Here is a 24,156-nt window from a genome sequence, read left to right as displayed (position 1 = left end):
TCCATTTTCTCCTTTCTATATTGCATTGGGTTTCTCCATACATTTCTACCGTATTGGACGTATACATAAATCAAAAATATCTAGTTCATAGTTTTCTTTATAACTTGATACATCATAAATCAGCTTATACACATATTAATGTTTTTGCAGTGTTGCCTTTTAAATGTTTCTCTATTTTGTGATTTCTCTTATGTTAGGCTTCCATATACATGATACTGCAGTGCTGACCATATTCATAAATCATTTTCACATCTATTGAAAAGGAGCTGTTGTGGTGATATGTACACGTATTGGTTTTCTTGTGTAAGATTGCTCCAGGGTGAAAATATTTGATGGCGGCGGGAAAATGAATTCCTGCATCTTTAAACAACATCACCATGTGTACTGTAAGTCAGGAAATTTTCACAGTAGTTTTATTTGTGAACTAATTTCAGAGACAATTCACCCCAATTGTGTATTGTCATGTATTACTACAGTACTAATACCACAAATTTAAAACTTTTTTGTCCTTACCCCAAAATTAAAACGATTAACAGTAACCTCCTTGAAGTAACTTAAAAGGCTTCTCCAAGGCTACTTTTGTAGTTATATAAGCAAAATGTGTTTTAGAAATTAGGCCTGTGCTAATGTGTTTATGATTCTGTAAATCGGTGATAAAACGGAAAGATGTTTGATCTTAACGGAAGTGAGAATTTTGTTATGTTATGGCAATAAAGGGACTTATTTTCAATGTTTATGAAATATTCAAAAATAGTACACTATAATCAATGTGACGGACCTCACTGTTGTTTACATATAATATTTTACAAATAGTGATACATTTTTACATCAAAGGTCGTCTAAGGTGACAAGGTAGTCTTGTGGTAACATCTGTGTCCATAATATCACCAGGGTCCATAATATCGCCACCTTGAGAAACAGTGTGCTTAAAGATATTTTTACTGCAACATACTTTTGGTATGTACTTATGCACACATCAAATGTACATACCTAGGGTATGTTGCAGTAAAAATATCTTTAAGCACACTTTTTCTCAAGGTGGCGATGTTATGGACCCTGGTGATATTATGGACACAGATGTTAAGGGTAACATTGAATAATATAAACTTAAAGGTTCTAGGTTTGAATCCGTAGCAGATGCAAATGTTGTGCCCCTGGGAAAGGCCCTCTATTTTCTCACTTGACTAAGGTGTAATTTCGTACCTAGCTTTGATTAGGGACGTCCTCTCGGATTGGAGTCATTGGACATAAAGTTGGAGGCCCTGTATTTTAGGAGAATCACACTTCGAGCACGTTAAAGAAACCACAACTCAAGGGCACGGCTCGGGATTCAAACCCAGAACTTTTACATTCACAGTCAACAACCCTAACCACACGACCACCTGCCGGTAGTCACCTTTGAAAGGAAAATCATTAAACCCAGGCCTCTGTATGTACGTACATTTCTAGTCAGTCATGGCTGGCATGTCTTATAACATGATGAAATAAAAATATAGTGGTTTTATGAACGGACTTACAAGCTAAGCAATGGAGCACCAGAAGGGGATGCGCCTCGGGCGTTTCCCTGTAATGTTGTTGAAAGTACAATACCCATACAAATCCCTCTGCCACCTCAACACACGTTTCACCCACAAAGTCAAGGACTGATGCGTTTAACAACCCGGCTCTGAGATTGGCTGAAGCACTAGAGTGTAGACAAAACAGCGCTGGCTTGATAATGCATGTGTAAATGGGTTGACCCGTGAATTTTCAAACCAGTCGTCTTGGGAAGAAACAGTTTGAAATTCTTGGTGTTTCAAGTCCTTAGATAAGACTGACTTGAGGTTGTTACTGTGTTATGTTACCAAAGATGGAAACGTCTAGTAACCAACTGGTGAAGTTCCAGAGGGGAGGAGAATGAAAGAAATCACATGGCAGCCACTAAGTATGGAACAGTAGAAAAGGCTGTAAATTGGAAACAACAAAACAACTCCCAACCAGAACTCTGCTTGCAGAGTAGTGAAATTGTCTAAGCTCAAATAAACCATGCAGCAAAGTTCTGAAATAACCACCCTAAATCTATATTTTGAAGAAAAAAGTTTCCAGGTTGCAGACAAGAATTAAGTAAGATTTATTTGAGAGTTAAGCTACAGCTTTCAAAGAAATTTAAAAAGAAAAACATTAATTTATATTTTCACATGAAAGTTATTATACCACCATGCATTTGTCTTTGGGAAGTCAGTAAATAGATAAGCTACAATGACAAATTAAGTAACACTCAAATCTAATGTACAAAAATGTGAATTTCAAAGTGAAATTTGTAGGTGAAGGTGAAAGATGAACATTTGTCCCTGTCTGGCCCCGCCCTCCCACTCTCTTCACCACCAGACTACATTCATCTGGTAATTAAACATTAATTAGCCTGATCAATCATTTCTCACTAAGGCCATCACAATTTGATGTGTTGGTTCCCGGATTGTTGCAGGAAATCAATGAAGCAGGCAGGCGAAACAAAATCCTGTCAAATATTACCTCCAAATGCTACCATAGTTAAGCCACAAAGTCAAGATACATGTACCAGCCTGAGGGTGGTTTATATTATAACTCAATGAATTTCAAACCTTTAATCAAATCACTAAGTTGAGGTTTTCTCTTTCGTTTTTTTTAATTAATTAGGACTGGTTTAATTCACCTGGCTTAATTAGCCTTGTGGCAAAGATGAAGGGCATAATACAAGCTTTTTTGGGGTTGATTCAGGACCTCATCAATGGTACATTTGTACATGTATGTTTGCTTCATTTTTTTTGCAAATCCCCAAAAAAGCTGATTAATTTGAGAACCAGCTTAATTACCGTTGTAGCAAAGATGAAGGGCATAATACGAGCTTTTTTGAGTTGATTCAGGACCTCAATGGTTTGTTTCATTTTTTTTTGCAAATCCCCTAATAAAGGCAGAATCCGAGAACCAAGATGTTTAATTAACCCAGCTTAATTAGCCTTGTGGCAAAGACAAAGGATAGGCCCGTCAATTGTTGGTGCCAAAATATCAGCAATTTTGAGGTTGATTAACAAGACCTGAATTGTTTTTCACAAATCAAAAAAATGAAGCACTACATGAATCCCAGAACCAAGAGGTTTAATTAACGTGGCTTAATTAGCCCTGTGGCAAAGACGAAGGGCAGGGCTGTCCAATCCGAGGTGCCAGACCCAATTCTGCCACTCGACGCTTCCTCACACGGCGTGATTTACGGTCAGGTACTTTAATGGGCTAAGATGGACGAGCGGCGACCACTCGCCATGCTGTAAATCAATTATCACGTAATCACCAACAAACAAGCCTGTATGATTTAATAGTCATTGTGGGGCGCAATCAGGGCTAATAAAGGACCATGATTAGTCCCCTGGTGGTGACTGCTGTGTGTGTGTGGGGGGGGGGGTTTGAGGTGATCGGTTGTCTCCAAGTACGAGCAGACTGGTTTAGGCTACAGCTTATTCTTGACGTGTTTTAGGCGTTTTTAGCAGGCTTTCTTTCTTGCACTGCTGTCTGTGTATGTGGTTTTTTTTTATAATAACTGCCTGGCAAATGGATACTGTCTGGCCAATTTGATACTGTCTTTGTAGCCACCAAAAGTTCTCTGCTTGGAGATTGGAGGAGGGGGAGGGGAGTGTATGAGAACATACACACACAGGACTCTGGAGGGTGCCTGCTGTAGCCAGGAAAACTAGAAGTCAGCTGGAAAATTGGCCGACAATGGGAGGTGACAATGTCGCATTTTCCAGTGGGTTGGCGTTCCCCTTTGTCCTGCCGTATAGACTTCCAGTTTGTCCCAGGTTCAGTCTCTGTCGGACTAACAATACAAGCCGAAAAATAGTGTTAAATTCAGCTAAAATAAGTGATTTGAGCCACCATAGAGTTCATTTGCAAGGGAATATTACCCTTAACATTCCTCTGGCCAGTTAATCATTTATGCAGCCTACTTTTGCTGTATTCTACTATACAACCCACAACCCCTACAGAAGGCCTGGTGGAAGCTTGTCACCTTTTCAGGAGGGTCAGGTCATACCGCAGACAGGACTTGAGATTTGTTGCTTTTTGAATCGACCTAATAGTAATAATATTCCAGCGTGGCCTGCATATCTCGCCCGCCTTTTCTCCTTTCTCCACCCAACGCCATCAGCGTTGAGTAATAGACATGCGTAATCCGAGATTTACGCTGGTATTTTTTGACATTATCTGTTTTTGGGGGGCGATATTCGGCGGGATTAAAGCGCTGACAGATCACGTTCACCCCCGCGGATGTCACGACGGACCTGCCAGGTAGAGTGTAAAACTGAGAGGGCCCCCCAACTTCCAGCTGCACTCCCAGATAAGTCTGCATCTGGAATCGAAAGCCCTGTCTGGCAGACGCTCGCAGGCTGGGTAGAATACATAATGCGCCCGTCTGTGCGCCTCTAAATCCTCCCAGGAACAGAGCCAGGACGGTTTTTCCTTTTCGAAGAAAAGTCTCGGCGTAGGTAGGTGATTGGTATTTAGGTCGTTACATTTCGGACTCCCGTTGGATCAATTTTGAACTTTTACTACGTCGGGTTACTGTTTTATCTGTTTAACATTGAACTTGTGTTAGAAGCTGTGACAGTTTTAGAAATTAGAATTACTGTTTGACTGTTGGGTTTAACTTAAAGAAATGCCATTAATACAGGGAAATTGCATCAAGTGACAAAATACAGTCTGGGTATTGTAGTACTGTATTTGTTTTGTCTTTACACAAATTACAGTATGTATTGTATAACAACTGAAAGGCGAGAATTGATTAGGAAATGTAAAATTACGCCCTCGCCGTGTTGAGTTGACATGGCCCACCGTATGACCTTTACTTTAGCTCGTGCTACAAGGAGGTATATTTTACCAAGTCGCTTCTGAAGAATCGATTAGATATGGCATAAGTCTGTGGAAAAAAGACAGCACTAAATTATGTATTTTATGGCCTATCCCAACAACTTGCCGGTGTGTGGTTCAAATTCATTTTTTGTGCTTTTACTCTTGACCAGATAAAAGACAATGTACCATCAAGTCCCTGGAATTAAGAAGAACTTTTTTTTAGGAAATTGTATATTTATGAAGCTACTGTCCAGAGAGAGCTGTCTAGAAATTATGCAAAAGATGCTGCAATAAAGAATGAATACAGGAAAAAGAGGTCTGAGGCTTGAAAAGCAGAAAATATATCTCCTACATAGTATAATGCCTGCACCAGATAACCAGACTGATATTGGATAGTAGAATTGTTAACTGTATTTTCCAAGGGTTGTAATTTGTGTTATTTCAAGTAGTCAATTTCAAACCAGATGCTTGTTGCTTAGCCGCAAAATAGAGGCTGAAAAAAAAGAGACACATGTGAAGTATATTTTGTTGTATAATTATTTCAGTGGCTATATTTGTACTATTTTTATTTTTGCTTGACTCTAAGAAGAATAGTGAATGTCGCATGACCACTAGAATAATGGAGGTCTAGATAAAACCAAAACGTTAGCTACGATTATATTTATACTATTTTATTGTTTGCTACACACCAGGAAGAATAGTGAATGTCATATCACCACCACTATTATGGAGGTCTGGATAAAGCCAAAACGTAGGAGCTAGCCGGCTATAGCTAACACATGCTGCTTCTCTGCCAAGTGCTCCTGGTGTCCCTCCCTCAGCATATCAATAGGAGCAGGCGGATTCATATGAAAATCAGGGTCAGCGCCCCTCTCTCAGTTGACCTACTTTCGCGGTTATTGATAATGCCTGCCGTGTACCCGCCGGCCAGCCGTCTGTCCCTGCATCCCTTGTTCAATATCAAATAGATTTGCACTTGTCCCACTTGCAGGGCTACTGACTAGCTCTGACTGAGCTGCTGCAGCCAGCCAAACCGAGAGGCCCCCTCACACCCTGGTACATGTTCTGGGTGGATCGTAGACATGCCAAGGCCATATAACTGTCTGTCAGTGTCAGACATTTTTCTCTCCGTCTGAGAAGGATTTAAGCCAGTCAAACTGGAGGGTGAAAGCACAGCCAGGTGGACAGTAAGGCTGGCTATGCCTGGAGGTGAGTCTCGATGGGAAAGGAGCACATGGTGGAAAACCCCTTTGTCCTTTTCTCTAGCAGACAGGGCAAAATTCGTCTAGGAATTATGATAAGAAAGGAAGCAGTACTGTATTATAGATATAACACACAGGGTGAAGAGTATAATCCCATCTAAATGGTGTGAGGGAAGATTATAATTACATATATAACGTGCCTCTTGAATAGACAATATATTCCAGTCACCTTGACATGGTTTTGTATCAGTGAGTTCCTGTAACTAGCTTAGTCTGTTGTATATATGCTAGGTCGTGTATGTCTTTTATCAGTATTCGCTGGCCGTTCTGTCAGTCTGAACAAGTGAGTTGCATACATGTACTTCAAGTGCACTCCACGGCTAATGGCGACTCTCGTTGTGCCATTTGAGAGGTTAAATGTCCTTGGCTGGACCACATTTTACCTGATGTCTGCCTGCTGTGCTCATATTTTCACTTGTTATACATTCTGATGCAAATAAGAAACGAAACGGCATTATATCGCTTTTACATGACTTCTCCCAGACTGCGTAGGAAGGTAGCCACTTGAATGCATTGAATAATTTGGCAACTGCTATGCATTGGCTATGGGGACATGTACAGTGTTATAAAAATTAGTATGCACGTCATGGACCCCCTGAATGTTTTATATAGTCCTACAGAACACATTACAACTCCTAGTGTTTTATACTCGGTGTGTAATTTTGGCTGACACGTATTCACACTTGACATACCAGTTGACTAAAGCCATGTGCGAGTTCGCACGTAAGCGCATTTTCATGCTATATAATTGTTTGTAGAATAAAATGCTAACCAGGCTTGAAACAGTCACAATTTCGTATAATTTATGTTTGGCATTGTATGTGAATGGAAGGTTTAATTTTGTCTTGCAATTTTTGCTCCTAGCCCAATTGTCGGCAAAGAAACTTCAAAATGAATGATACATAGATCATAGAGCAAGACCATTTTATTGTATAATTGAACCAGAACAAGGACTACTACATTATACTTGTTATACGGTAATGACTTAAATTTACTTATTATATGATATGAAATGTTGATTTTTGCAAGTACATGCCAATGATCCACTGATACTTTAAAAACGTTAAAGGTTGGATTTGATATTTGCATGTCAGTGGTTGAAATTTATCATAGAAAGATGGTCAGTAAAAAACACTCTTAAAACTCTGGAGTTTGAGACAGAGGAGGCACATTACATTTGCTGGCAAATATCAGACTCCCTAAAATCTTCATCCATCACTTCCAACTAGTTTTGTAGATGTGTAACAGGATTGGAGTTAAAGCCTCCCCATCCGAAAATCAGCTTTACCCCCGCAGCACTGTCATTATTCCGTGTATTAACTGTGAAACCTGAAGCCAAATTTGTCAGTTCGCGAGTCTGTTACCGCACTGTGCCCTGAGTTGGACATCACCCAACTTTTCCATTTGCACAATTTTTTTTTTCTTCATCTCTGTACTGGCATATCTCTCAGCTGATTACACCTAATACCCCAGATACTGGCTGTTCTTCTTACAACTTTATCCCAGCCAGACTCATTTTACAGTGTAAGTATCAGATGTCTAGACCTCTAATATTGGGCGTTGCTCCGTCATCCTTCTTGCTAGTCCTATCAGAAGTTTGAAAGAGTCTCCATGCATCATTAAATTCCATTGAAAACTTTCATAAAAAATTTAACTAACTAGTAGTAGTTGTGACAAAAATGAGGCCTCATTGGTGGAATTGTGTTAACTTTCATATATTAAAAAAAACAAAACATGTAAATATAGCCCCATAATGCATTAGTGGACAGGTGGTTAAAAAAATTGCAATAGTCAGGACCACCCTGTCTATATATAGCACGTCGGCAGAACGTACTGCGCCTGCGCAGAACCCTGTATTTTCATGATTTACGGTGGATTTTTGGTCAATGTTGCATCAGAATTTTGCCTGTTGCAAAGGATATCTTTTCCTACATAACATTTGGAAACTACAGACGGGATGTTAACCTTATATGAGCTAGTACGACCTTATATGACTGACGTTCTGTCGAAGTGCTATGTACAATACATTACCGGTTTCGCGCAGGTGCAGTGCGTTCTGCCGACGTGCTACCCTGTCTGTGCATTTTTGTGCTATTTGGTATTCTAACATGCGAGCCAATGTCTATCCATGCTTGCCAGTGCCTCCACTTGGCTAATCACCTTACCTTAGTGCCTTAGTTCCTCCTGCGCCTAACCAAGTGTGTGCCTTGTACATTAGAGCGGCATGCAAGTTAGCCTTCCTGGAAGAAGAACTTGCTGAATTGCATAAAAATTTTGGCCCTTTAGTTCCTTCAGGCAACTTTTGAGGCTCAAGGTAACAAGTAAGAATTCACCAAGAAGGGGGCGATTTCATGTTGAATGTAAATTGTATATTCAACAGCATATACAGAAATACCCGCACAGTTTCAATTTTACCTGCACTAACTTGCATATGCAGGTGGTAGTTGGAGCCTGATATATAAAGCATGAGAGCATATTAATATACTGGGTACAATGGAGCAGATATAGATATAGAAATCCAATTTCAGCTCTATATAGAAATCCTATTTCAGCTCTGTTTGTATTTAAGAGAAACGATTGACATTTGTTTGAATATTCCCTGAAAATGTAGGCAATAGCTCTGATTTGTACACAATCATATTCTTTCCCATTGACACAAGTATTTATTAAGAATCCTGTCTGTATATTATAAGTGACCACCTGTTCAAGGTAGACAGTTTTATCTGTTCCCTAAGCGGACTTGGGCAGTTGGGACTGTAGGTTTCTGGGTCAAGCAGAGTTCTGCATACTCTAAGTCTAATGGGTTGCTGGAAGATGATAGAATTGGCCAAACGGCAGAATAATGTGCCAGAGGACTCCGAAGAGGAGTTAGTCTTCCAGAGGAGTACACCTGGCCACCCACGCAAAAATCTTACTCCTATGGCCAGATAACGTCTATGGCATTATATTACTCTGCAATTTGGCCAATATCTACTATCTTCGAGAATCCCACTGTAGTCTGGTAGAGTCTAGATTTCGCTGCAGTACTAACCTGGATATACAGGACGTGGTGGTATTTCGAGCCCTGATATTCAAAGCATGAGAGTATATTACTGGGTACAGTGGAGCTGGTATAGCCATCCTATTTTAGCTCCATTTGCTCCTTTACTTCCATTTGCTCAATCCTGGAGTCTGTTAGGGGATATAGTTCCTCGACTACAATTTGGCCAATGTCTACTACCCGATTCGAGAAACCCACTGTAGCCTGGTAGAGGCTAGATTTCCTAGTTATCTGGCTATGTGCATAGGCGATAAGTCCAGCCTTCACCACAGAACTAACCGGATATGCAGTAATCTCCAAGCAGATCCTAGGGTGGCAAAAGAACAGTATCAAATTGGCCAGGCAGTATCCATTGGTCAGAGAGGGTCCATGCGCAACCCAAGGGGTAGGTGGGGGTAGCAACAACAAAAAAAGAAAACGGGCCATCCTCTTTTAGCTCCATTTGCTCCTTTAATTCCTGTAGTCTGGCCATAGAGGCTAGATTTCCTGATCTAGCAGTGTGCATGTAGATATCTGGCAGTGTGAATGTAGAAGCTACAGTTCGTGATCTAGCAGTGTGCATGTAGAAGCTACAGTTCCTGATCTAGCAGTGTGCATGTAGAAGCTACAGTTCCTGATCTAGCAGTGTGCATGTAGAAGCTACAGTTCCTGATCTAGCAGTGTGCATGTAGAAGCTACAGTTCCTGGTCTGCCAGTGTAGAAGCTACAGTTCCTGGTCTGCCAGTGTAGAAGCTACAGTTCCTGGTCTGCCAGTGTAGAAGCTACAGTTCCTGGTCTGCCAGTGTGCATGGGCGATGAGCCCAGCCTTGGGTGCAGCGGCAGTAGCCCTCCATCACTACCGGCAGCTGCTGTAAATTAAAATGTCAGACGGGCCTCCAGAGAACTCCCTCTCTAAATCCGTGTGGGGTAAAACGTATCCTCTTTATCCCTGCACCCAGACAGTACGTGACAGGTAGTCCCTATTACGTACCGGCAGGTGTACGTGTGTGTGTACTGTGTGTGAGTGAGTGTGTGTAGCGGGGAAAGGAGCGGACGCGTTTATTTCTCGTACTGGAACCTACGTCGATACAAAACTGCTTCTTCCCTCAGGTGCAACAGTGTTGGGGTAAGATTTTGCTTGGTACAAAATAATCTATTATAATGTATATGAAGGATGTATATTTTGCCTGTCTTATCCGTTGTAATTTTCTACGCAAACTCTTTGCAATTCAGGGAGTGTTATTCCTGCTGTAAGGTTTGCTTTTTGGTGTCATGAATAAAGAAAGAATGCTTATACCTTTAGTACGGTGATAGACGTGGAATTGGATTAACTTACAAGTCTAGACTATGTAACAGTGGTGTTGTGTGTATTTGTGGCACTGCTAAATGTTCATTGGTATGATGAACATGCTGCATCATTTCTTATGACGTGATGACGCATAAGAATGCTTGTTTGGTTAAATATTGTTTCTCAGTGATGTTTGCCATCAATTGTTAATCGAGCACTTGCCTCAGATGCTTAAATATTTCAGCAGGGGATTAGAACAAGGTGGCAATTCATTTGTCTTCTAGTCATTTGCTTTCAAATCTTAGCGTTTCTGTCACCTCCAATACCTGCGTTGATTAAGTTTGGGCTACACTGATTTCATATCTTGTTTCTCAGATTCTCCTCTTCATTTTTTCCTGCTTTGAAAAAAAGTAATGAAAAGATCGCATTTCCTTTTCAAACTATAAAGCCAAAATTTTTTTGTAGATAATATATAATTTGGAATATAGCTTGAGCTTTTACGAATACTTAATCTAAGAGAGGTACTATTACTTTCAGCTTCCATTAAAAAGTGGTACCGATATGTCCATATCTATCCTTGATATCAGACATGTTGTTTTGTCCACAGTACTGAAGTTACTTCCGTTTACATCACAGAATGGTGTTAGATAGAACATTCACATCATTAGCTCTTGTACTCTTAGCCTTACATAATCTGTCTTCTTGTTATATTTTCAAACTATTATTAGCACAGTTTATTGCCTTTTTTTCCAATTCTATATTTGATAGCTGTTCTGAATAATGTTGATAGTGTGTGTAGTGGAGGGAGGTAGCAGATGATAATAGGATCTGACTGTCATAAATTTATTTATTACTGTTTTTTGGCACCACCCATAAATAACTTGAACCAGTCTGTGATACAAAACAAGCAACATCAGATTCTCATTTTTGCCTCACAGGTATCAGTTTGTGCGATGGGATAGAATTATTGATTCAACTTACAGTGTACCAGGTACTACTACATTTGAAAGAAGGACCAGAAAATTGACTTTGAAAATCCAGTTCCACCGCCCCAGAAATTACATTGATGCCTTGAAGACCTGATGATTCCTGGGCAGACCAGGCTTTTCTTATCTAAGTCTGGATCAGCAGACACGAGAGAAGACCTCAGTATATGAAATCAATATTAAGCATGCCACAGTGTATACTGGATAAAAAACTTCTTTGTACGCCACCAAAGAGTTAGCACCTGTCTGATGTTTTGGTGACCCTTCCTCAGGGCAATACTAACTGCTAACTGGTCCTACCTCACACTGTGCACGGCTTAATGTATTAACTCTTTTGTGGTATACAGAGAATTTGGCTGGAAACACGACCAGTATACGCAATTAGTGCAGGTAAAATTACAGCTGTACAGGTATTTCCGATGTGTACCTGTACTGATCCATGTACTGGGTGTATAGATACATCTAGATGTATACGTATGTGGATTTGTATTTGCTACATTGACCTTCTAAGATGTATTAAATGTAATAATGGTAATGTCTTTTTAACAGTTTTAGTATGATTATACTTCCTAAATTCTCAGTTGTAATTTGGGTAAAATGTGTCTTGTGCAGTTAATTTTCAGCGTTGCCTGCACCAGACACATTGTACCAGCACCACTTACAATTGAGTATGCAGGTATGCAGAAAAAAAAAAAAAAAGGATTTCGAGCCCCGAGTGATTTACCAACCTGATGAAACCATAATTCACCGATCGTCGCGTTAGCAGACCGGTAAGAAATTATATCTTCATGACCAATGCGCGTGGGGTGGTCCGCGTCGCTGGGACTCCCTCCCTCCCCGATAAGAGGTCGGATACGGCGTCTGCGCGCGTCAGACCCACCTGTTGTCCCTCCCCCAGGTGGATCACAGATAACACATCATCCTCCGACAGCCCGTAAATTTTTAATAACCCGCTGTCTCGTGCCCTTTGGTCAGGAGCTGATGAATGCCTCTGCCGTGCCCGAGCCCCATTTGTCTCCCCCCGGCCTGGCTGCTTCGTGTGCGAGCCGGGCTATTCTCACCGCGCAGGTGACAACGCCTGAAAGGTTAACACACTCCTGTGTGGAGTAGGACCGTTGGAGGTGAGGCGGGGGGGTCAGGAACGAATCCACGCCGTCTGACCGAGTTTACCCGTGAAAGGGCACTAAGCGCCCCGGGGTGGGAGCCATTTGGAAATAGTTGTGGTTGAAGGGATGTTGAGTTAACACAGAGATACATCATGTGTCTGTGTCTGTGTGGGTGTGTGGGTGGGAGGGTGGGGGATTATACACTGTGCAAGCCCCGGGCTACTGGGTACAGGGTGCAGGGCTCGAAATACTGGTTGCATGTGCACCTTAGTTGGTGCACCCAAAATTGGAGCTGTGCACCCAGTGTTTTTTCTGTGTGTGCACCAGTGCATTAAAATATTTTCTTAGGTTTATGTACATGTATGTAAAGATGTTTACTATCATATCAAATATTCTTGACATCTCAGTGTCAGAAAAATTTATATTTATTAATTAAATCTTCGTTGTAGTATTTTCCTTCAGAAATGTAACATAATTAGTTTTTGTTGATATTCTACTTATATTATTTCATATGGTACACCCCCCCAAATTTTTTTTTATGCACCCAATTTTTTAGTTTGGGTACAGCAGTGCACCTTTATATTTGCAAAACTGAGTTTGGAGCCGTGGGGTGGGCGGGTTTCAGACTGATTAATGCGCTGAAGTGAGCGGAACAGAAGGACCTGAAACGTGATACATATGCAGCCTGGATCGTCAATGACATTTTAATTAGCCGCTGTACCGTGACTGCTACTGCAGAATTTAATGGACCTGTTCTCGGTGAAATTATGACTCTATAACTGTATTAGAAGCAATTCACATGCAAGAGGTTGGGACTATTAATAGTGTTATAATGAAGGTACCCACACATATACTGCCTGGCAGTTTAGCTGGGATAATGTGTGATATATCATGCTATCATTTCATGATCAAAACTTTGGAGAGAGAATATCTAAAATTAGCATTTACATTATTCATTTTATTTATTACCAATTGCAAACGTACATATGCAGGGGAAAAGGTTGGTCATACATGGTGTAATTTCCGATTGAATAACAATCGTGTAATCCAGTCCACAGTTCTAATAGTATATATACTGTTTTAATAGTTATACATTCACAAAAATACATCCCAGTACATATATAGCGTCTGTCTTCTCTGTCACGACCAGTGGGAGATTAGCTCTTCAGTGAGCAAAAATCTGCATCGGTATAGCCGGTATAACTGCAATTTGGCATAACACACCAGCTTCACAGGCATGCGACGTGGTGGCAGCTAGAAAACTGGATCAAGATCACATTCCTTTCCTGAAATTTCTGATGCCTTCTTTGTGTTGTTGTTTTTCTGCAGAGCAAGTGACATGCGCGTTCCAGTGCAGTGACAACCAATGCCTTCCCACTATGCAGTTGGTGTGCAACGGCAGAAAAGACTGTCAAGATAATTCCGATGAAAAAGACTGCCAGATGAACAGTGCCAGCCTAGTAGACAGTAAGTTCTTTTTTTCTTGATTAACCCCCAGCTTGCTAAGGTAGCCATAACGCAACAAGCTGTGTTGGTTTTCAGCTTAAGTAGCAAGAAAAGTTTAAAAATCTATAATGCCAATGAAAAAGATGAACAGTGCCAGCCTAGTAGACATACCGGTAGTAAGTTTGGTCTCCATTAACCTTCAGCTTGCTAAGGTTGCCATTTGGCAACAAGCTGTGTTGGTTATGGGGTTAGGCAGCAGGGAGAAGGTTAAAAGGTTAAAATCCAGTGAAGAAGGCTGCGAGATGATCACTGTCAGTCTAGTTGTAATACAACAAGATTTGTAGTGGAAAGAAATTTCATCTATGACAGTAAATGAAATAAGTTATGAAGATTTCAAATGCTATAACTGTACACAAGAGTATTTAGTGCTTACGAGTGAGCTTTTGGCCAGTTCTCTGGCCCTTGTCAAGTTGGAATGACCCGAACCCTTAGTCAGGTGCACTGAAACCTGTTGCTGACTTGCATGTGATTTAGGCTTCACTGCACCTATTCCCAATTATAACTGGAAATGGAACATTTGCAAAGCAAATGCACGGTATTTACCTTCGCATATGGTCTGTTCTGTTAATTCTTACTCAAACACATTCATATATGGTCAGACAGAAGTTTAAATCCCTCCTGCTATAGAATTGCAACATGATGTAACCCAACACCAGTTACCATGGTGACAGACGTCTGGTTGAGGGCATTGACCTTATTGGTTTGTAGAAGAAGAAGAAGAGGAAACAGAAAAAAAACAATAATTATGTTTTCCTTCTGTAAACATAATGAGTTTCCAGCCCTGGTTAGTTAGCTCCATAGCCTTGTACCCAAGGTCTAGCTGTGAGACTCCTGGGCTCAATGCCCTGGTGGAGGCTACTTGTGTTGTGATTGATGCGTCTCTGAGCCCATACCAGTGGTAGAGGGGGTGCTATAGGTTCATGCAGTTGTCAATGTAATCCAAGGGGGTGGCTTGCAAACTAGATCGACAATCTCTTATTAACATAGTAGATACTAGATTGAACTTTCATTTTTATGTACTGGTTCTGGTCAATAACTTAAGGTGGTCCTTTGGAAAAATGCAGACCATTATATTAAATCATGGGCAAATATCTAAATGTACTATAATTCAAAAAGTTTGTTCAGTTGGAAAAAAATATTAGCATTGTGCCATAGTGCTATTTTGAATGCCTCTGAATTGTACAACTGCCTTACTAGAATGCACAAATTCCATCGGGTGATTTATAATCCGCAAGACCTTCACATTAAATTCAGTTCTATTTTTACTTGCACATGATGAACTTGATGTTGTGTTCTATCTCAATGTCAATGTCACTATCAAAAGCTAGCAGGATATGAACCTGATGTTGCTACCCAGAGTTCAGTCTAATTTGAAATTTGCAATCCTCATTCCAGTAGCCATGTGCTTCCATTCTGTATTAACAAACCAGGTTATCTTTAACAAGACGGCTGGCTTGATCTTTTTTATCATGCAGTGCTGAATAAGATTTAATGCCACATCCACAAGAAATTCTTACTCGAGCAACTGGATAAGTTTTGAAAACTGTTAGATGTTTTATGTACCATCCACTACTTTTCGTCAGTGACTAATCTTAATCAAAAAACTAAGAATTGATGTGTAAATAAAGTGAAGACAATTTTTAGACAGTCACAGGAAACAAAATGTCACATCATATGTGGCATAATTTAAGACGAAGTAAGGCCACACCAATTTAATTTCTTGGTCAACGGATTCGCCGCTTCATTTTTTTCTGATATGCAAATAAAAATAAAAATCCAGAATCAACTGCAAAATGCTCATATTTTGCCCTGAACAGTTGAAAACAGGCCTTTTCATCCTAGTTGTAACTGTTACTGTTATTCCATCTTTCAATGCAATGGTATCATTAAAAGTTCAAAATTCATTGTTTAAATTTTGAACCAGCCTGGTGTGTTGACTTCATGGCTCCTATCGTACCATTTTGGGCCATAATACGATGCCTAGGCCTGTTTTTATTTCTATTTTTTTTTCGCCCGCCCGCTCCATTATTTTTCTAGAAAAATCCGTTAACCAAGAAATTAAATTGGTGTGGCCTAAGCATCATAATTGCACCTTGGCATGCAAAGAAAAATAGCTGCCAAGAACACTTTTGCTCAGGTATAATCCATCCAGGGTTATATTCTGCACTGCTACATGTACCGGGGGTACCAAGAACTGATTTCAGGTGACCACAACATAGATCAGAAAAGATATACTGACCAGGATCATGTATTGAAAGTGTAGTAGCTTCTATATGAATTTATATTTTATACATGATTAGCACTATAGTAGCAAAGACCGATCTTACTATATGCTAACCATATAGGCAGCAGGGTGCCCTCTAGCAGATTTGATGTGAACAACAGGGATATGTTAAAGTCAATTTTCTGGTCTTTCTTTTAATGTAGTATTATACTAAGTTGAATCAACTCTATCCCATAGGATACTGATATCTGTTAGGCAAAAATTCAATGCCGCTAGTAATTGATAAATAAAAGGAAAATGGTTGCTTGTTTTGTATTATAGGCTGGTTGTACCTAATTATGGGAGGTACCCAGAAAATAAAGGGACACCTGGTTTAGCTAATGTTTTCATTTTTCACGGTTTTTGTCGGATTTTTTGTCAACGTTGCATCAGAATTTTGCCTGTTGCAGAAGATATCTTTTCCGACTTAACATTTGGAAACTACAGATGGGATATTAACCTTATATGCACGAATACCACCTTATATGAGATGTACTGCCAAAGTGCTATGCACAATATATTACGGTTTCACGCTATAGTTTTGCGCAGGTGCAGTACGTTCTGCAGACGTGCTATGAACCTGTGGATGGGATCCCCCAGCCAGAGTGCACGAAAAGGTCAAACGATGACCTGACCTATTTCCACTTCCTGACAGACAGACAGCCGCTGGCGATAAGAGACCTGAAAGCCAAAAGTGATCCGCAGATTTAACTGTGCAGGCTCCAAATTCATTTTTTAGGAACAGTTGCATCGTTGCTTGTTATCAGTTTGTTTGCACTTAAAAATAAATACATAACAACGAAAAATAAATGACATGTATGCAAGAAAGCTGGTACACCTAATCTAAATCAATGGGAGCTTAGAAAAAAAATTGCGATGCACAACATAAAATGTGCCTGCAATTTCTAGCTCAGGAACAAATTTATGAAAAATGCTACCAAAGAAAGGTTATGTGTTGTAGTATCGCAATTGGACGAACAGTAACAGTAAGAGCCATTATCATAAGGCCACACCAATTTAATTTGTTGGTTCTCGGATTTTTTCAGGAAAAATATGAAGCGACAGGGCGAAAAAAAATAAAAATAAAAACAGATCTAGGCATCCTATTATAGCCCCAACTGTAACGACTAGGAAGAAAAGGACTGTTTTCAACTGTTCAGGGCAAAATATAAGCATTTTGCAGTTGATTCTGAATTTTTATTTTTATTTGCAAATCAGAAAAAAATGAAGAGGCGAATCCGTTAACCAAGAAATTAAATTGGTGTGGCCTCAGGAACAAATTTATGAAAAATGCTACCAAAGAAAGGTTATGTGTTGTAGTATCGCGATTGGACGAACAGTAACAGTAAGATCCATTATCATAATAATGATAATTAATATTACCCAACATAGTCTGTTACAGACACCTATATCATAATTATAATGCAACAAGAAATATTTCTGGACTTGCATTTGATTTTGGGATGTATACAAGTTGCAAAAATCATCATAACTTAGTAAATATCGAGGTATAAAAGAATCAAATCTCTAGCAAGTCTTGGGCATGCCGTCGTGACATTTTTTTAGATATTCCTACACTATAGCTCAATTGCAGTACTATATACTTCACCCACTCACTGTGACTCAAGCGTCGTGGAAATGTGTTGAGAGAAATCCGTGCTGACTGCAGCCTGATTCAATTTGTTTAAATGTGGTGTTGGCCTTGGCCTTGAAAAGTGTCTGGTGCTTTTTGGGTGATTTATCATGATAAAATGCTGTGAGGAATTGGCCCCTGGGTGCACAACGTCTGCATGATGGAAATCTCAGGCTTAGGAAAATTAGTGTTGTGTTTCTGGTTCCAGTCCTGAAAAAAATGTCGTCGTAGTTAGGGATTTTCATATTTTTCAACTTGTCCTGTTGAGCCCATATATATATATATATATATATATATATAAGTTGCACATACAGTACCATCTGTAAAGCACGCTGTGTGTGTACGATTTGGGGGTGTTTCTCGTGCAACGCATCACACTGCAGTGAAATGCAACGTATGCAGAAGTAACTACACCACCTTTACCTTACCTTAGACCTTTCCTCCTTACAACTACACCAGCAAAAAAAGTCAGGGGTCTATGACCTGATTAAGACATGAAATTATTGAAAAATATTGTGTAAGAAATGCCAGCAGGACTGGGGTTAAATTTTTTAAAGATTTCGGCTAAAGTGATTAAACTAAGACTTAGTAAAGTTTGACAATGCATTGGGACTGTCTCTAGGCCCTGTCCACCTGTTTGCTTGCGGACTAATGTTTCACCTGATTTAATGAAGGAAAAATTGCTTCTGTTAAATTTGATGCATTAAATGATACGTTTCAGACTTAAGAGGGTTTGACATTCAGATGTCAGAAAATTTATAGCCTTACCAACAGTCGATCAAAAAAAGCTAGGGTTGGTCGGAAAACCAGAGACACAACATTTTTTCGTAGGCCTTACTTAGTCACGGTGTCAACCCAGGTCTTCACGTAAGTGGGAGCTTTTATTATAATATAAGGGTGATATTCTAATATACTGAGTTATTTGTGCAATTATGTTTATGAATCCATCACTGTATTAGGCACGTCAGGTTGCATTATGTGTTGTTGGGAACTCTTATTAATTATAATCAGTTGCATTTTAATTAGTGCTGGTAGATTTGAATGTCAGGGACTCTGAAATACACGTCTTTTACATGTATCTCGGTGTATTTACCCTGATGAGTGAATTAAATAAATTACATTAAATAAAGTATAATTAGGTTTAGGTTTGTATACATGCATTCTTGCCAAATAATGGGATAAATATTGTTTGGTAGAAATCTTGTGTGTATCTTGTGTTCAAAAATATGCATCTGCATAATGTGCACGTACATAACATGGCAATTAACTTTTTGGCTGTTCCATATCACAATCTATAAAATGCAATTTACTGTTTATTTCAAAGAGGAAGATTAGTTCTAATACCACATGCCTACTTCATATTCATAATGAGTAACTTTTTGGCCCTCTCATATCACGTCATCTATAAAATGTAATTTAAATGTTTATTTCAAAGAGGAAGATTATATCTAATACATGCCTACCTCATATTCATAATACTAGTAAGTAACTTTTTGGCCCTCTCATATCACGTCATCTATAAGATGTAATTTAATGTTTATTTCAAAGAGGGAGATTACGTCTAATACCAGACAAGACCCTCTTTATGGCCAGTCAGTGCCTTCAGTAGTAGCATGGGGCTTGGTGTTTCCAATACCTTCAGGTGGTAATATTCAATGCTAAGCCTGGTATATAAGATGATATCAGGCACATTGAGGAGAACATCATCATACATCAGGCTTAACACAGTTAGCCCCCGCCGTGCCCCACAGTGGGAAAATGGGTCTGTTTGGAACAACTCAAACAAGGTGTCTGGGCCTGATAATGGGCAGTTTTAATAGGCTTGGGACTGCTTCCATTCTCAAGGTGGAAGTCTCAGTCAGGGGCGGTCAGAGGGGCACATGTAGGGCTCGAAATATGCTAGGCCTAGGGACGGATAATATTGAGCATTAATGTCTACTACTAGAAACTAGGGTTTTACCTTGCTGGTAAACTTCGTGGAGTAATTGCTAGTTTGAAGTTGTTTAATTTTGCATTCTCAAGGTGGAAGTCTCCCATCAGGGGCGGTCAGAGGGGCACATCCAGGGCTCGAAATATGCTAGGCCTAGGAAAATTAGTTGTATTTTTGGTTTCAGTAAAAAAATTGTTTTTTTTCCTCCGGATTTACTTAAGGAAAAGTTGCTTCTGAAAATGCATTAAATGACATTTCACACTATTTAGAGGGTTTGAAATTCAGATGTCAGATGAAAAATTTTATAACATTACTAGCAGTTGACCAATAAAAAAGGCTAGGTTTGAGAAACCAGAAACATGATGCAGGCTCTACATCTTCACCATTAAATCTGCAGTGGTTTTATTGCTGTAAATCTGGACAATTGAAGTCTGCAGTTGTTTAATTTTTGCATTCTCAAGGTGGAAGTCTCAGTCAGGGGCGGTCAGAGGGGCACATCCAGGGCTCGAAATACAGGAAATATTCAGCATTGATGTCTGCATGGGTTTTATTGCTGTAAATCTGGATAATTGAAGTCTGCAGTTGTTTAATTTTTGCATTCTTAAGGTGGAAGTCTCAGTCAGGGGCGGTCAGAGGGGCACATCCAGGGCTCGAAATACTGGAAATATTCTGAATTGGTGTCTGCAATGGTTTTATTGCTGTAAATCTGGACAATTGAAGTCTGTAGTTGTATAATTTTTCCATTCTTAAGGTGGATGTCTCAGTCAGGGGCGGTCAGAGGGGCACAGGCAGGGCTCGAAATAAGGAAAATATTCTGAATTGGTGTCTGCAAGGGTTTTATTGCTGTAAATCTGGACAATTGAAGTCTGCAGTTGTATAATTTTTGCATTCTTAAGGTGGAAGTCTCAGTCAGGGGCGATCAGAGGGGCACAGGCAGGGCTCGAAATACGGGAAATATTCAGCACTGATGTCTGCAAGGGTTTTATTGCTGTAAATCTGGACAATTGAAGTCTGTAGTTGTATAATTTTTCCATTCTTAAGGTGGATGTCTCAGTCAGGGGCGGTCAGAGGGGCACAGGCAGGGCTCGAAATACGGAAAATATTCAGCATTGATGTCTGCAGGGGTTTTATTGCTGTAAATCTGGATAATTGAAGTCTGCAGTTGTTTAATTTTTGCATTCTCATGGTGGAAGTCTCCATCAGGGACTCACAGAGGAGCAAGTCCAGCGCTTGAAATATATACGGAAAATCTTCATCATTAAAGTCTGCTACTAGTAATAGGGTTTTATTGCTGTAAATTCTGACAATTGAAGTCTGTGTTTGTTTTATTTTTGCAGCTTTTCATGTGAATTGTCTGCCACAAAATCATTCCTAAATTATAGTAATAGTTCGTCTCCTTGTTACTATAAATTGTGAAGCTGTATTGCATAAGTCATAATCAGGGGATGTTACTAATGCGTTTGACTGAATGAATGTTTACGACAATGTGATTATGGATTTGTCAGGACTTCCATCATGTAACCTGTACGGCCTGTTGTATTTTGTCTAGCCCTGACCTCTACTCTTCTGACCTAAATGAAAAGCGGCCAGCAGGGCGATTTGAGCATGAATAAACAAAGGCACAGACCGGAGTTTTCTTTTACACAACCAAGAAATTTACCTTTTAGTGTCTATCAGACACCTTCCTCGGAGCTTCTTTAAACGTCAGCAATGTAAATTTCTTAGTTGTGTAAAAGAAAACTCCTGTATCCTATACTTCACCAACCTGATGAAACTATTTTCGGAAGTAAGTCCACACCAATTTACTTTCTCGGATCTAGGATATTTGACAGGCAAAACAGGATAACATGAAAACAACAGGCTATGAAGAAAGCTTGCAACAATCATATTCAGTACCAGAAACTGTACATGTTAGTACATATGTACCAACCTCAGACCCTCCTTCAGACTTCATTCAGCTCAGCATTATGTACCCGACAACCAGCCAATAAAATTGGTGTGGCCTAAGGGTATGTTTTTTAATCACTATCCAAAGTATCTCCTGATCTAGCCATTGTGGTTAGAGAAAGAGTGCACACTAATGCCTGAATGGCACCGCCAAGTAGCTGGTCCCGACTTGGCCCACGGCCAGACAAATGGTTTTAGGGGGTTTATGCAAATGAGAACATAAATGTCATGTCGGCCTGATAGTGTCTGGGATAGAAAACAAACAAATCCGGGACAGACAGCCCGGGTCAACCCCAGTGTCACATGCAAAGAAGTTAAGTCTACCCCGCCGTACCGGAGTGCCTATATAGGTCTGCGCCGCATTTAGGAGACAGAGATAGGTTCCAGACTTTGCGTGGCCCCTTGCACAAGGTGACAGGCGAGGCTGGGGATAGACTGGTGCTGGGAACAACCATGCACGTAGGGGCGGCTAGACAGGGCTTACACCAGGGGTATGATACTGGAAGGTAAACAAGCGTGGCTGGCTGCTCAGGCAAACCGCTTTATCTCAATATCTGGTGTGAGCCAGACAGGCTGGTGTGTTATGTAGGAGCATGTTCTAGTTAGCGAGGTTTGGGTGTCTGTGACGTTCTGAGCTGCGTGTTTGGTAGCAGGGGGAGGGGGGGGAGGTGTGCACAACAACGTAGGGGCAGCGATATCATGTGCGCAACTGCGCAGTTTATTATCGACCGACCATGGCTTCTTGCTGGACTCTATAGAAGGCATCACAACATTGAACCAGTTGCTTGTAAGAGTTATAAAGAGAGAGAGGGTATAGTTTGTGTCCCCTCCCCTTTCTTGTGTAACTGTCCCCACTACCAGGTCAACCTGTATGTCAGAACGGGGTGATTTATATGGGGTTGTCATTGGCCCTGGCTGCCCCTCTGGCAGGTCTAGGATTTCTATTATTCAAGTTTGCCTAGGTTTCTCCACGTAAGTATGTGCAGCGTCACCTTGTTGTTGGGCGGACGGTGGGTTTGTCTGGTCGCATGCAGACGTGATGGCAGGCGGCCAGTGCACAGGTGGGAATAGACAGGCCAGGGCAGGGCTGGAAATAGCTGCTGCAGGCATGGGAACTTTTGTGTGCACTCAGGATTGGAACTGCGCACCTAGTTTTTATGTAGGGTTATGCAATATGTAAAGGTACCATTGTATACTAATAGTAATATACATGTACAAGACAGTAAGAAAATGTCATTCATGACAGTCAGAAAAAATAATTAAACTTTTGAAATTAGCCATAGAATTTCAGATTCAGATTTTGTGCACCCAGAATTGGAGCTGTACACCTAATTTTTGTGTAGGTTATGTAATATGTAAAGGTACGATTGTATGTTAATAGTGATATACAACTCATTCATGACAAGTGTCAGAAAAAATTATAATAATAACTTTTGTTGCATTAAATAATATCGTTTGAAATTAGCTTTTTTCAGATTCAGATTTTGTACACTATTTTAACCATGGTTGCACCAGTGCACCTCTATACTTGTGTAGGGTAATTGTATACTGATACATCTAGCATATTCATTTCAAGTGTCATAAAAATATAATCAAACTTTTATTCCATCACTTGTTTTGAATTAGCTGTAGAATTTGCAAACAGTAGGAAAGTTTGTAAAGTAGTAATTAGGTAGTTAAGTTTGTAATTACATGTATGTTTTTATGTCAGCACATTCTACTGTATTCCATAAATTTTTCCTGTGTACCTAAATTTTCATGGGTAACACCTATTTCCAAAATGTAATTTCAAGCCCTTCATGGCGTTTTCCCCAAGTCAACAGTGCATGTACTGTGGAGGTACCTCTACTCATTGGATCCCGTTTGGCAGCTGGTTTCAACATTTAACAAATTTGTGTCATTTTGTTCTAGGGGTGGGGAGGGGGTGGTTTTACAGTTAAGGCCAAAATATAAAAAGGCTTTTTTGAAATTCCTTTTGTGTATATTACTGGGGGAGGTCTTTGAAATAAACATTTCCATTTCATTTCATCTTCATTTGGTAAATTGTCTAGCGGACGTAATTGAATACCTGAAACGTTAAACTAGACGTTGGGTGTGAAGGTCTCACATTGTGTTATCAAAGAGCTGCATATCTACAGAACAACAGAGCTTTAAGGATATACTGGGCATTTGTTGATGAAGGTTAGATATCCAGGTAATGAGATCAACAAAACAGCAACTCTACGTAGATGTTTAGGTGCTTTATATCCTCCGTTAATTTAGCAAACATACATTGTACTTGTTGTCAGTCAAGAATCAGTTCAGTTGCTTCAGTAACTGTTTTCTTGTGTTTACTGTGCATTGTATACCTTAGTAAACA

The 24,156-nt window shown here is 40.0% G+C and overlaps 1 protein-coding gene across 1 annotated transcript in view; it reads left to right on the top strand.

Moving 5' to 3' along the window:
- The window catches only part of LOC109480525 (low-density lipoprotein receptor class A domain-containing protein 4-like), a 72,340-nt gene that overhangs the window by 21,124 nt on the left and 27,060 nt on the right, over positions 1-24,156 (top strand). Inside the window, exon 4 of the mRNA XM_019782735.1 lies at positions 13,848-13,985. Within this exon, the coding sequence (XP_019638294.1) occupies positions 13,848-13,985 (138 nt within the window). The remainder of the gene's footprint in view (positions 1-13,847; positions 13,986-24,156) is intronic.

This window comes from Branchiostoma belcheri, unplaced genomic scaffold, assembly GCF_001625305.1.
Source record: "Branchiostoma belcheri isolate BF01 breed outbred unplaced genomic scaffold, Haploidv18h27 scaffold51, whole genome shotgun sequence".
Classification (NCBI taxonomy): domain Eukaryota; kingdom Metazoa; phylum Chordata; class Leptocardii; order Amphioxiformes; family Branchiostomatidae; genus Branchiostoma; species Branchiostoma belcheri.
The sequence above is the reverse complement of the archived record's forward strand: the minus strand, read 5'-3'. Positions and strand labels throughout refer to the sequence as shown.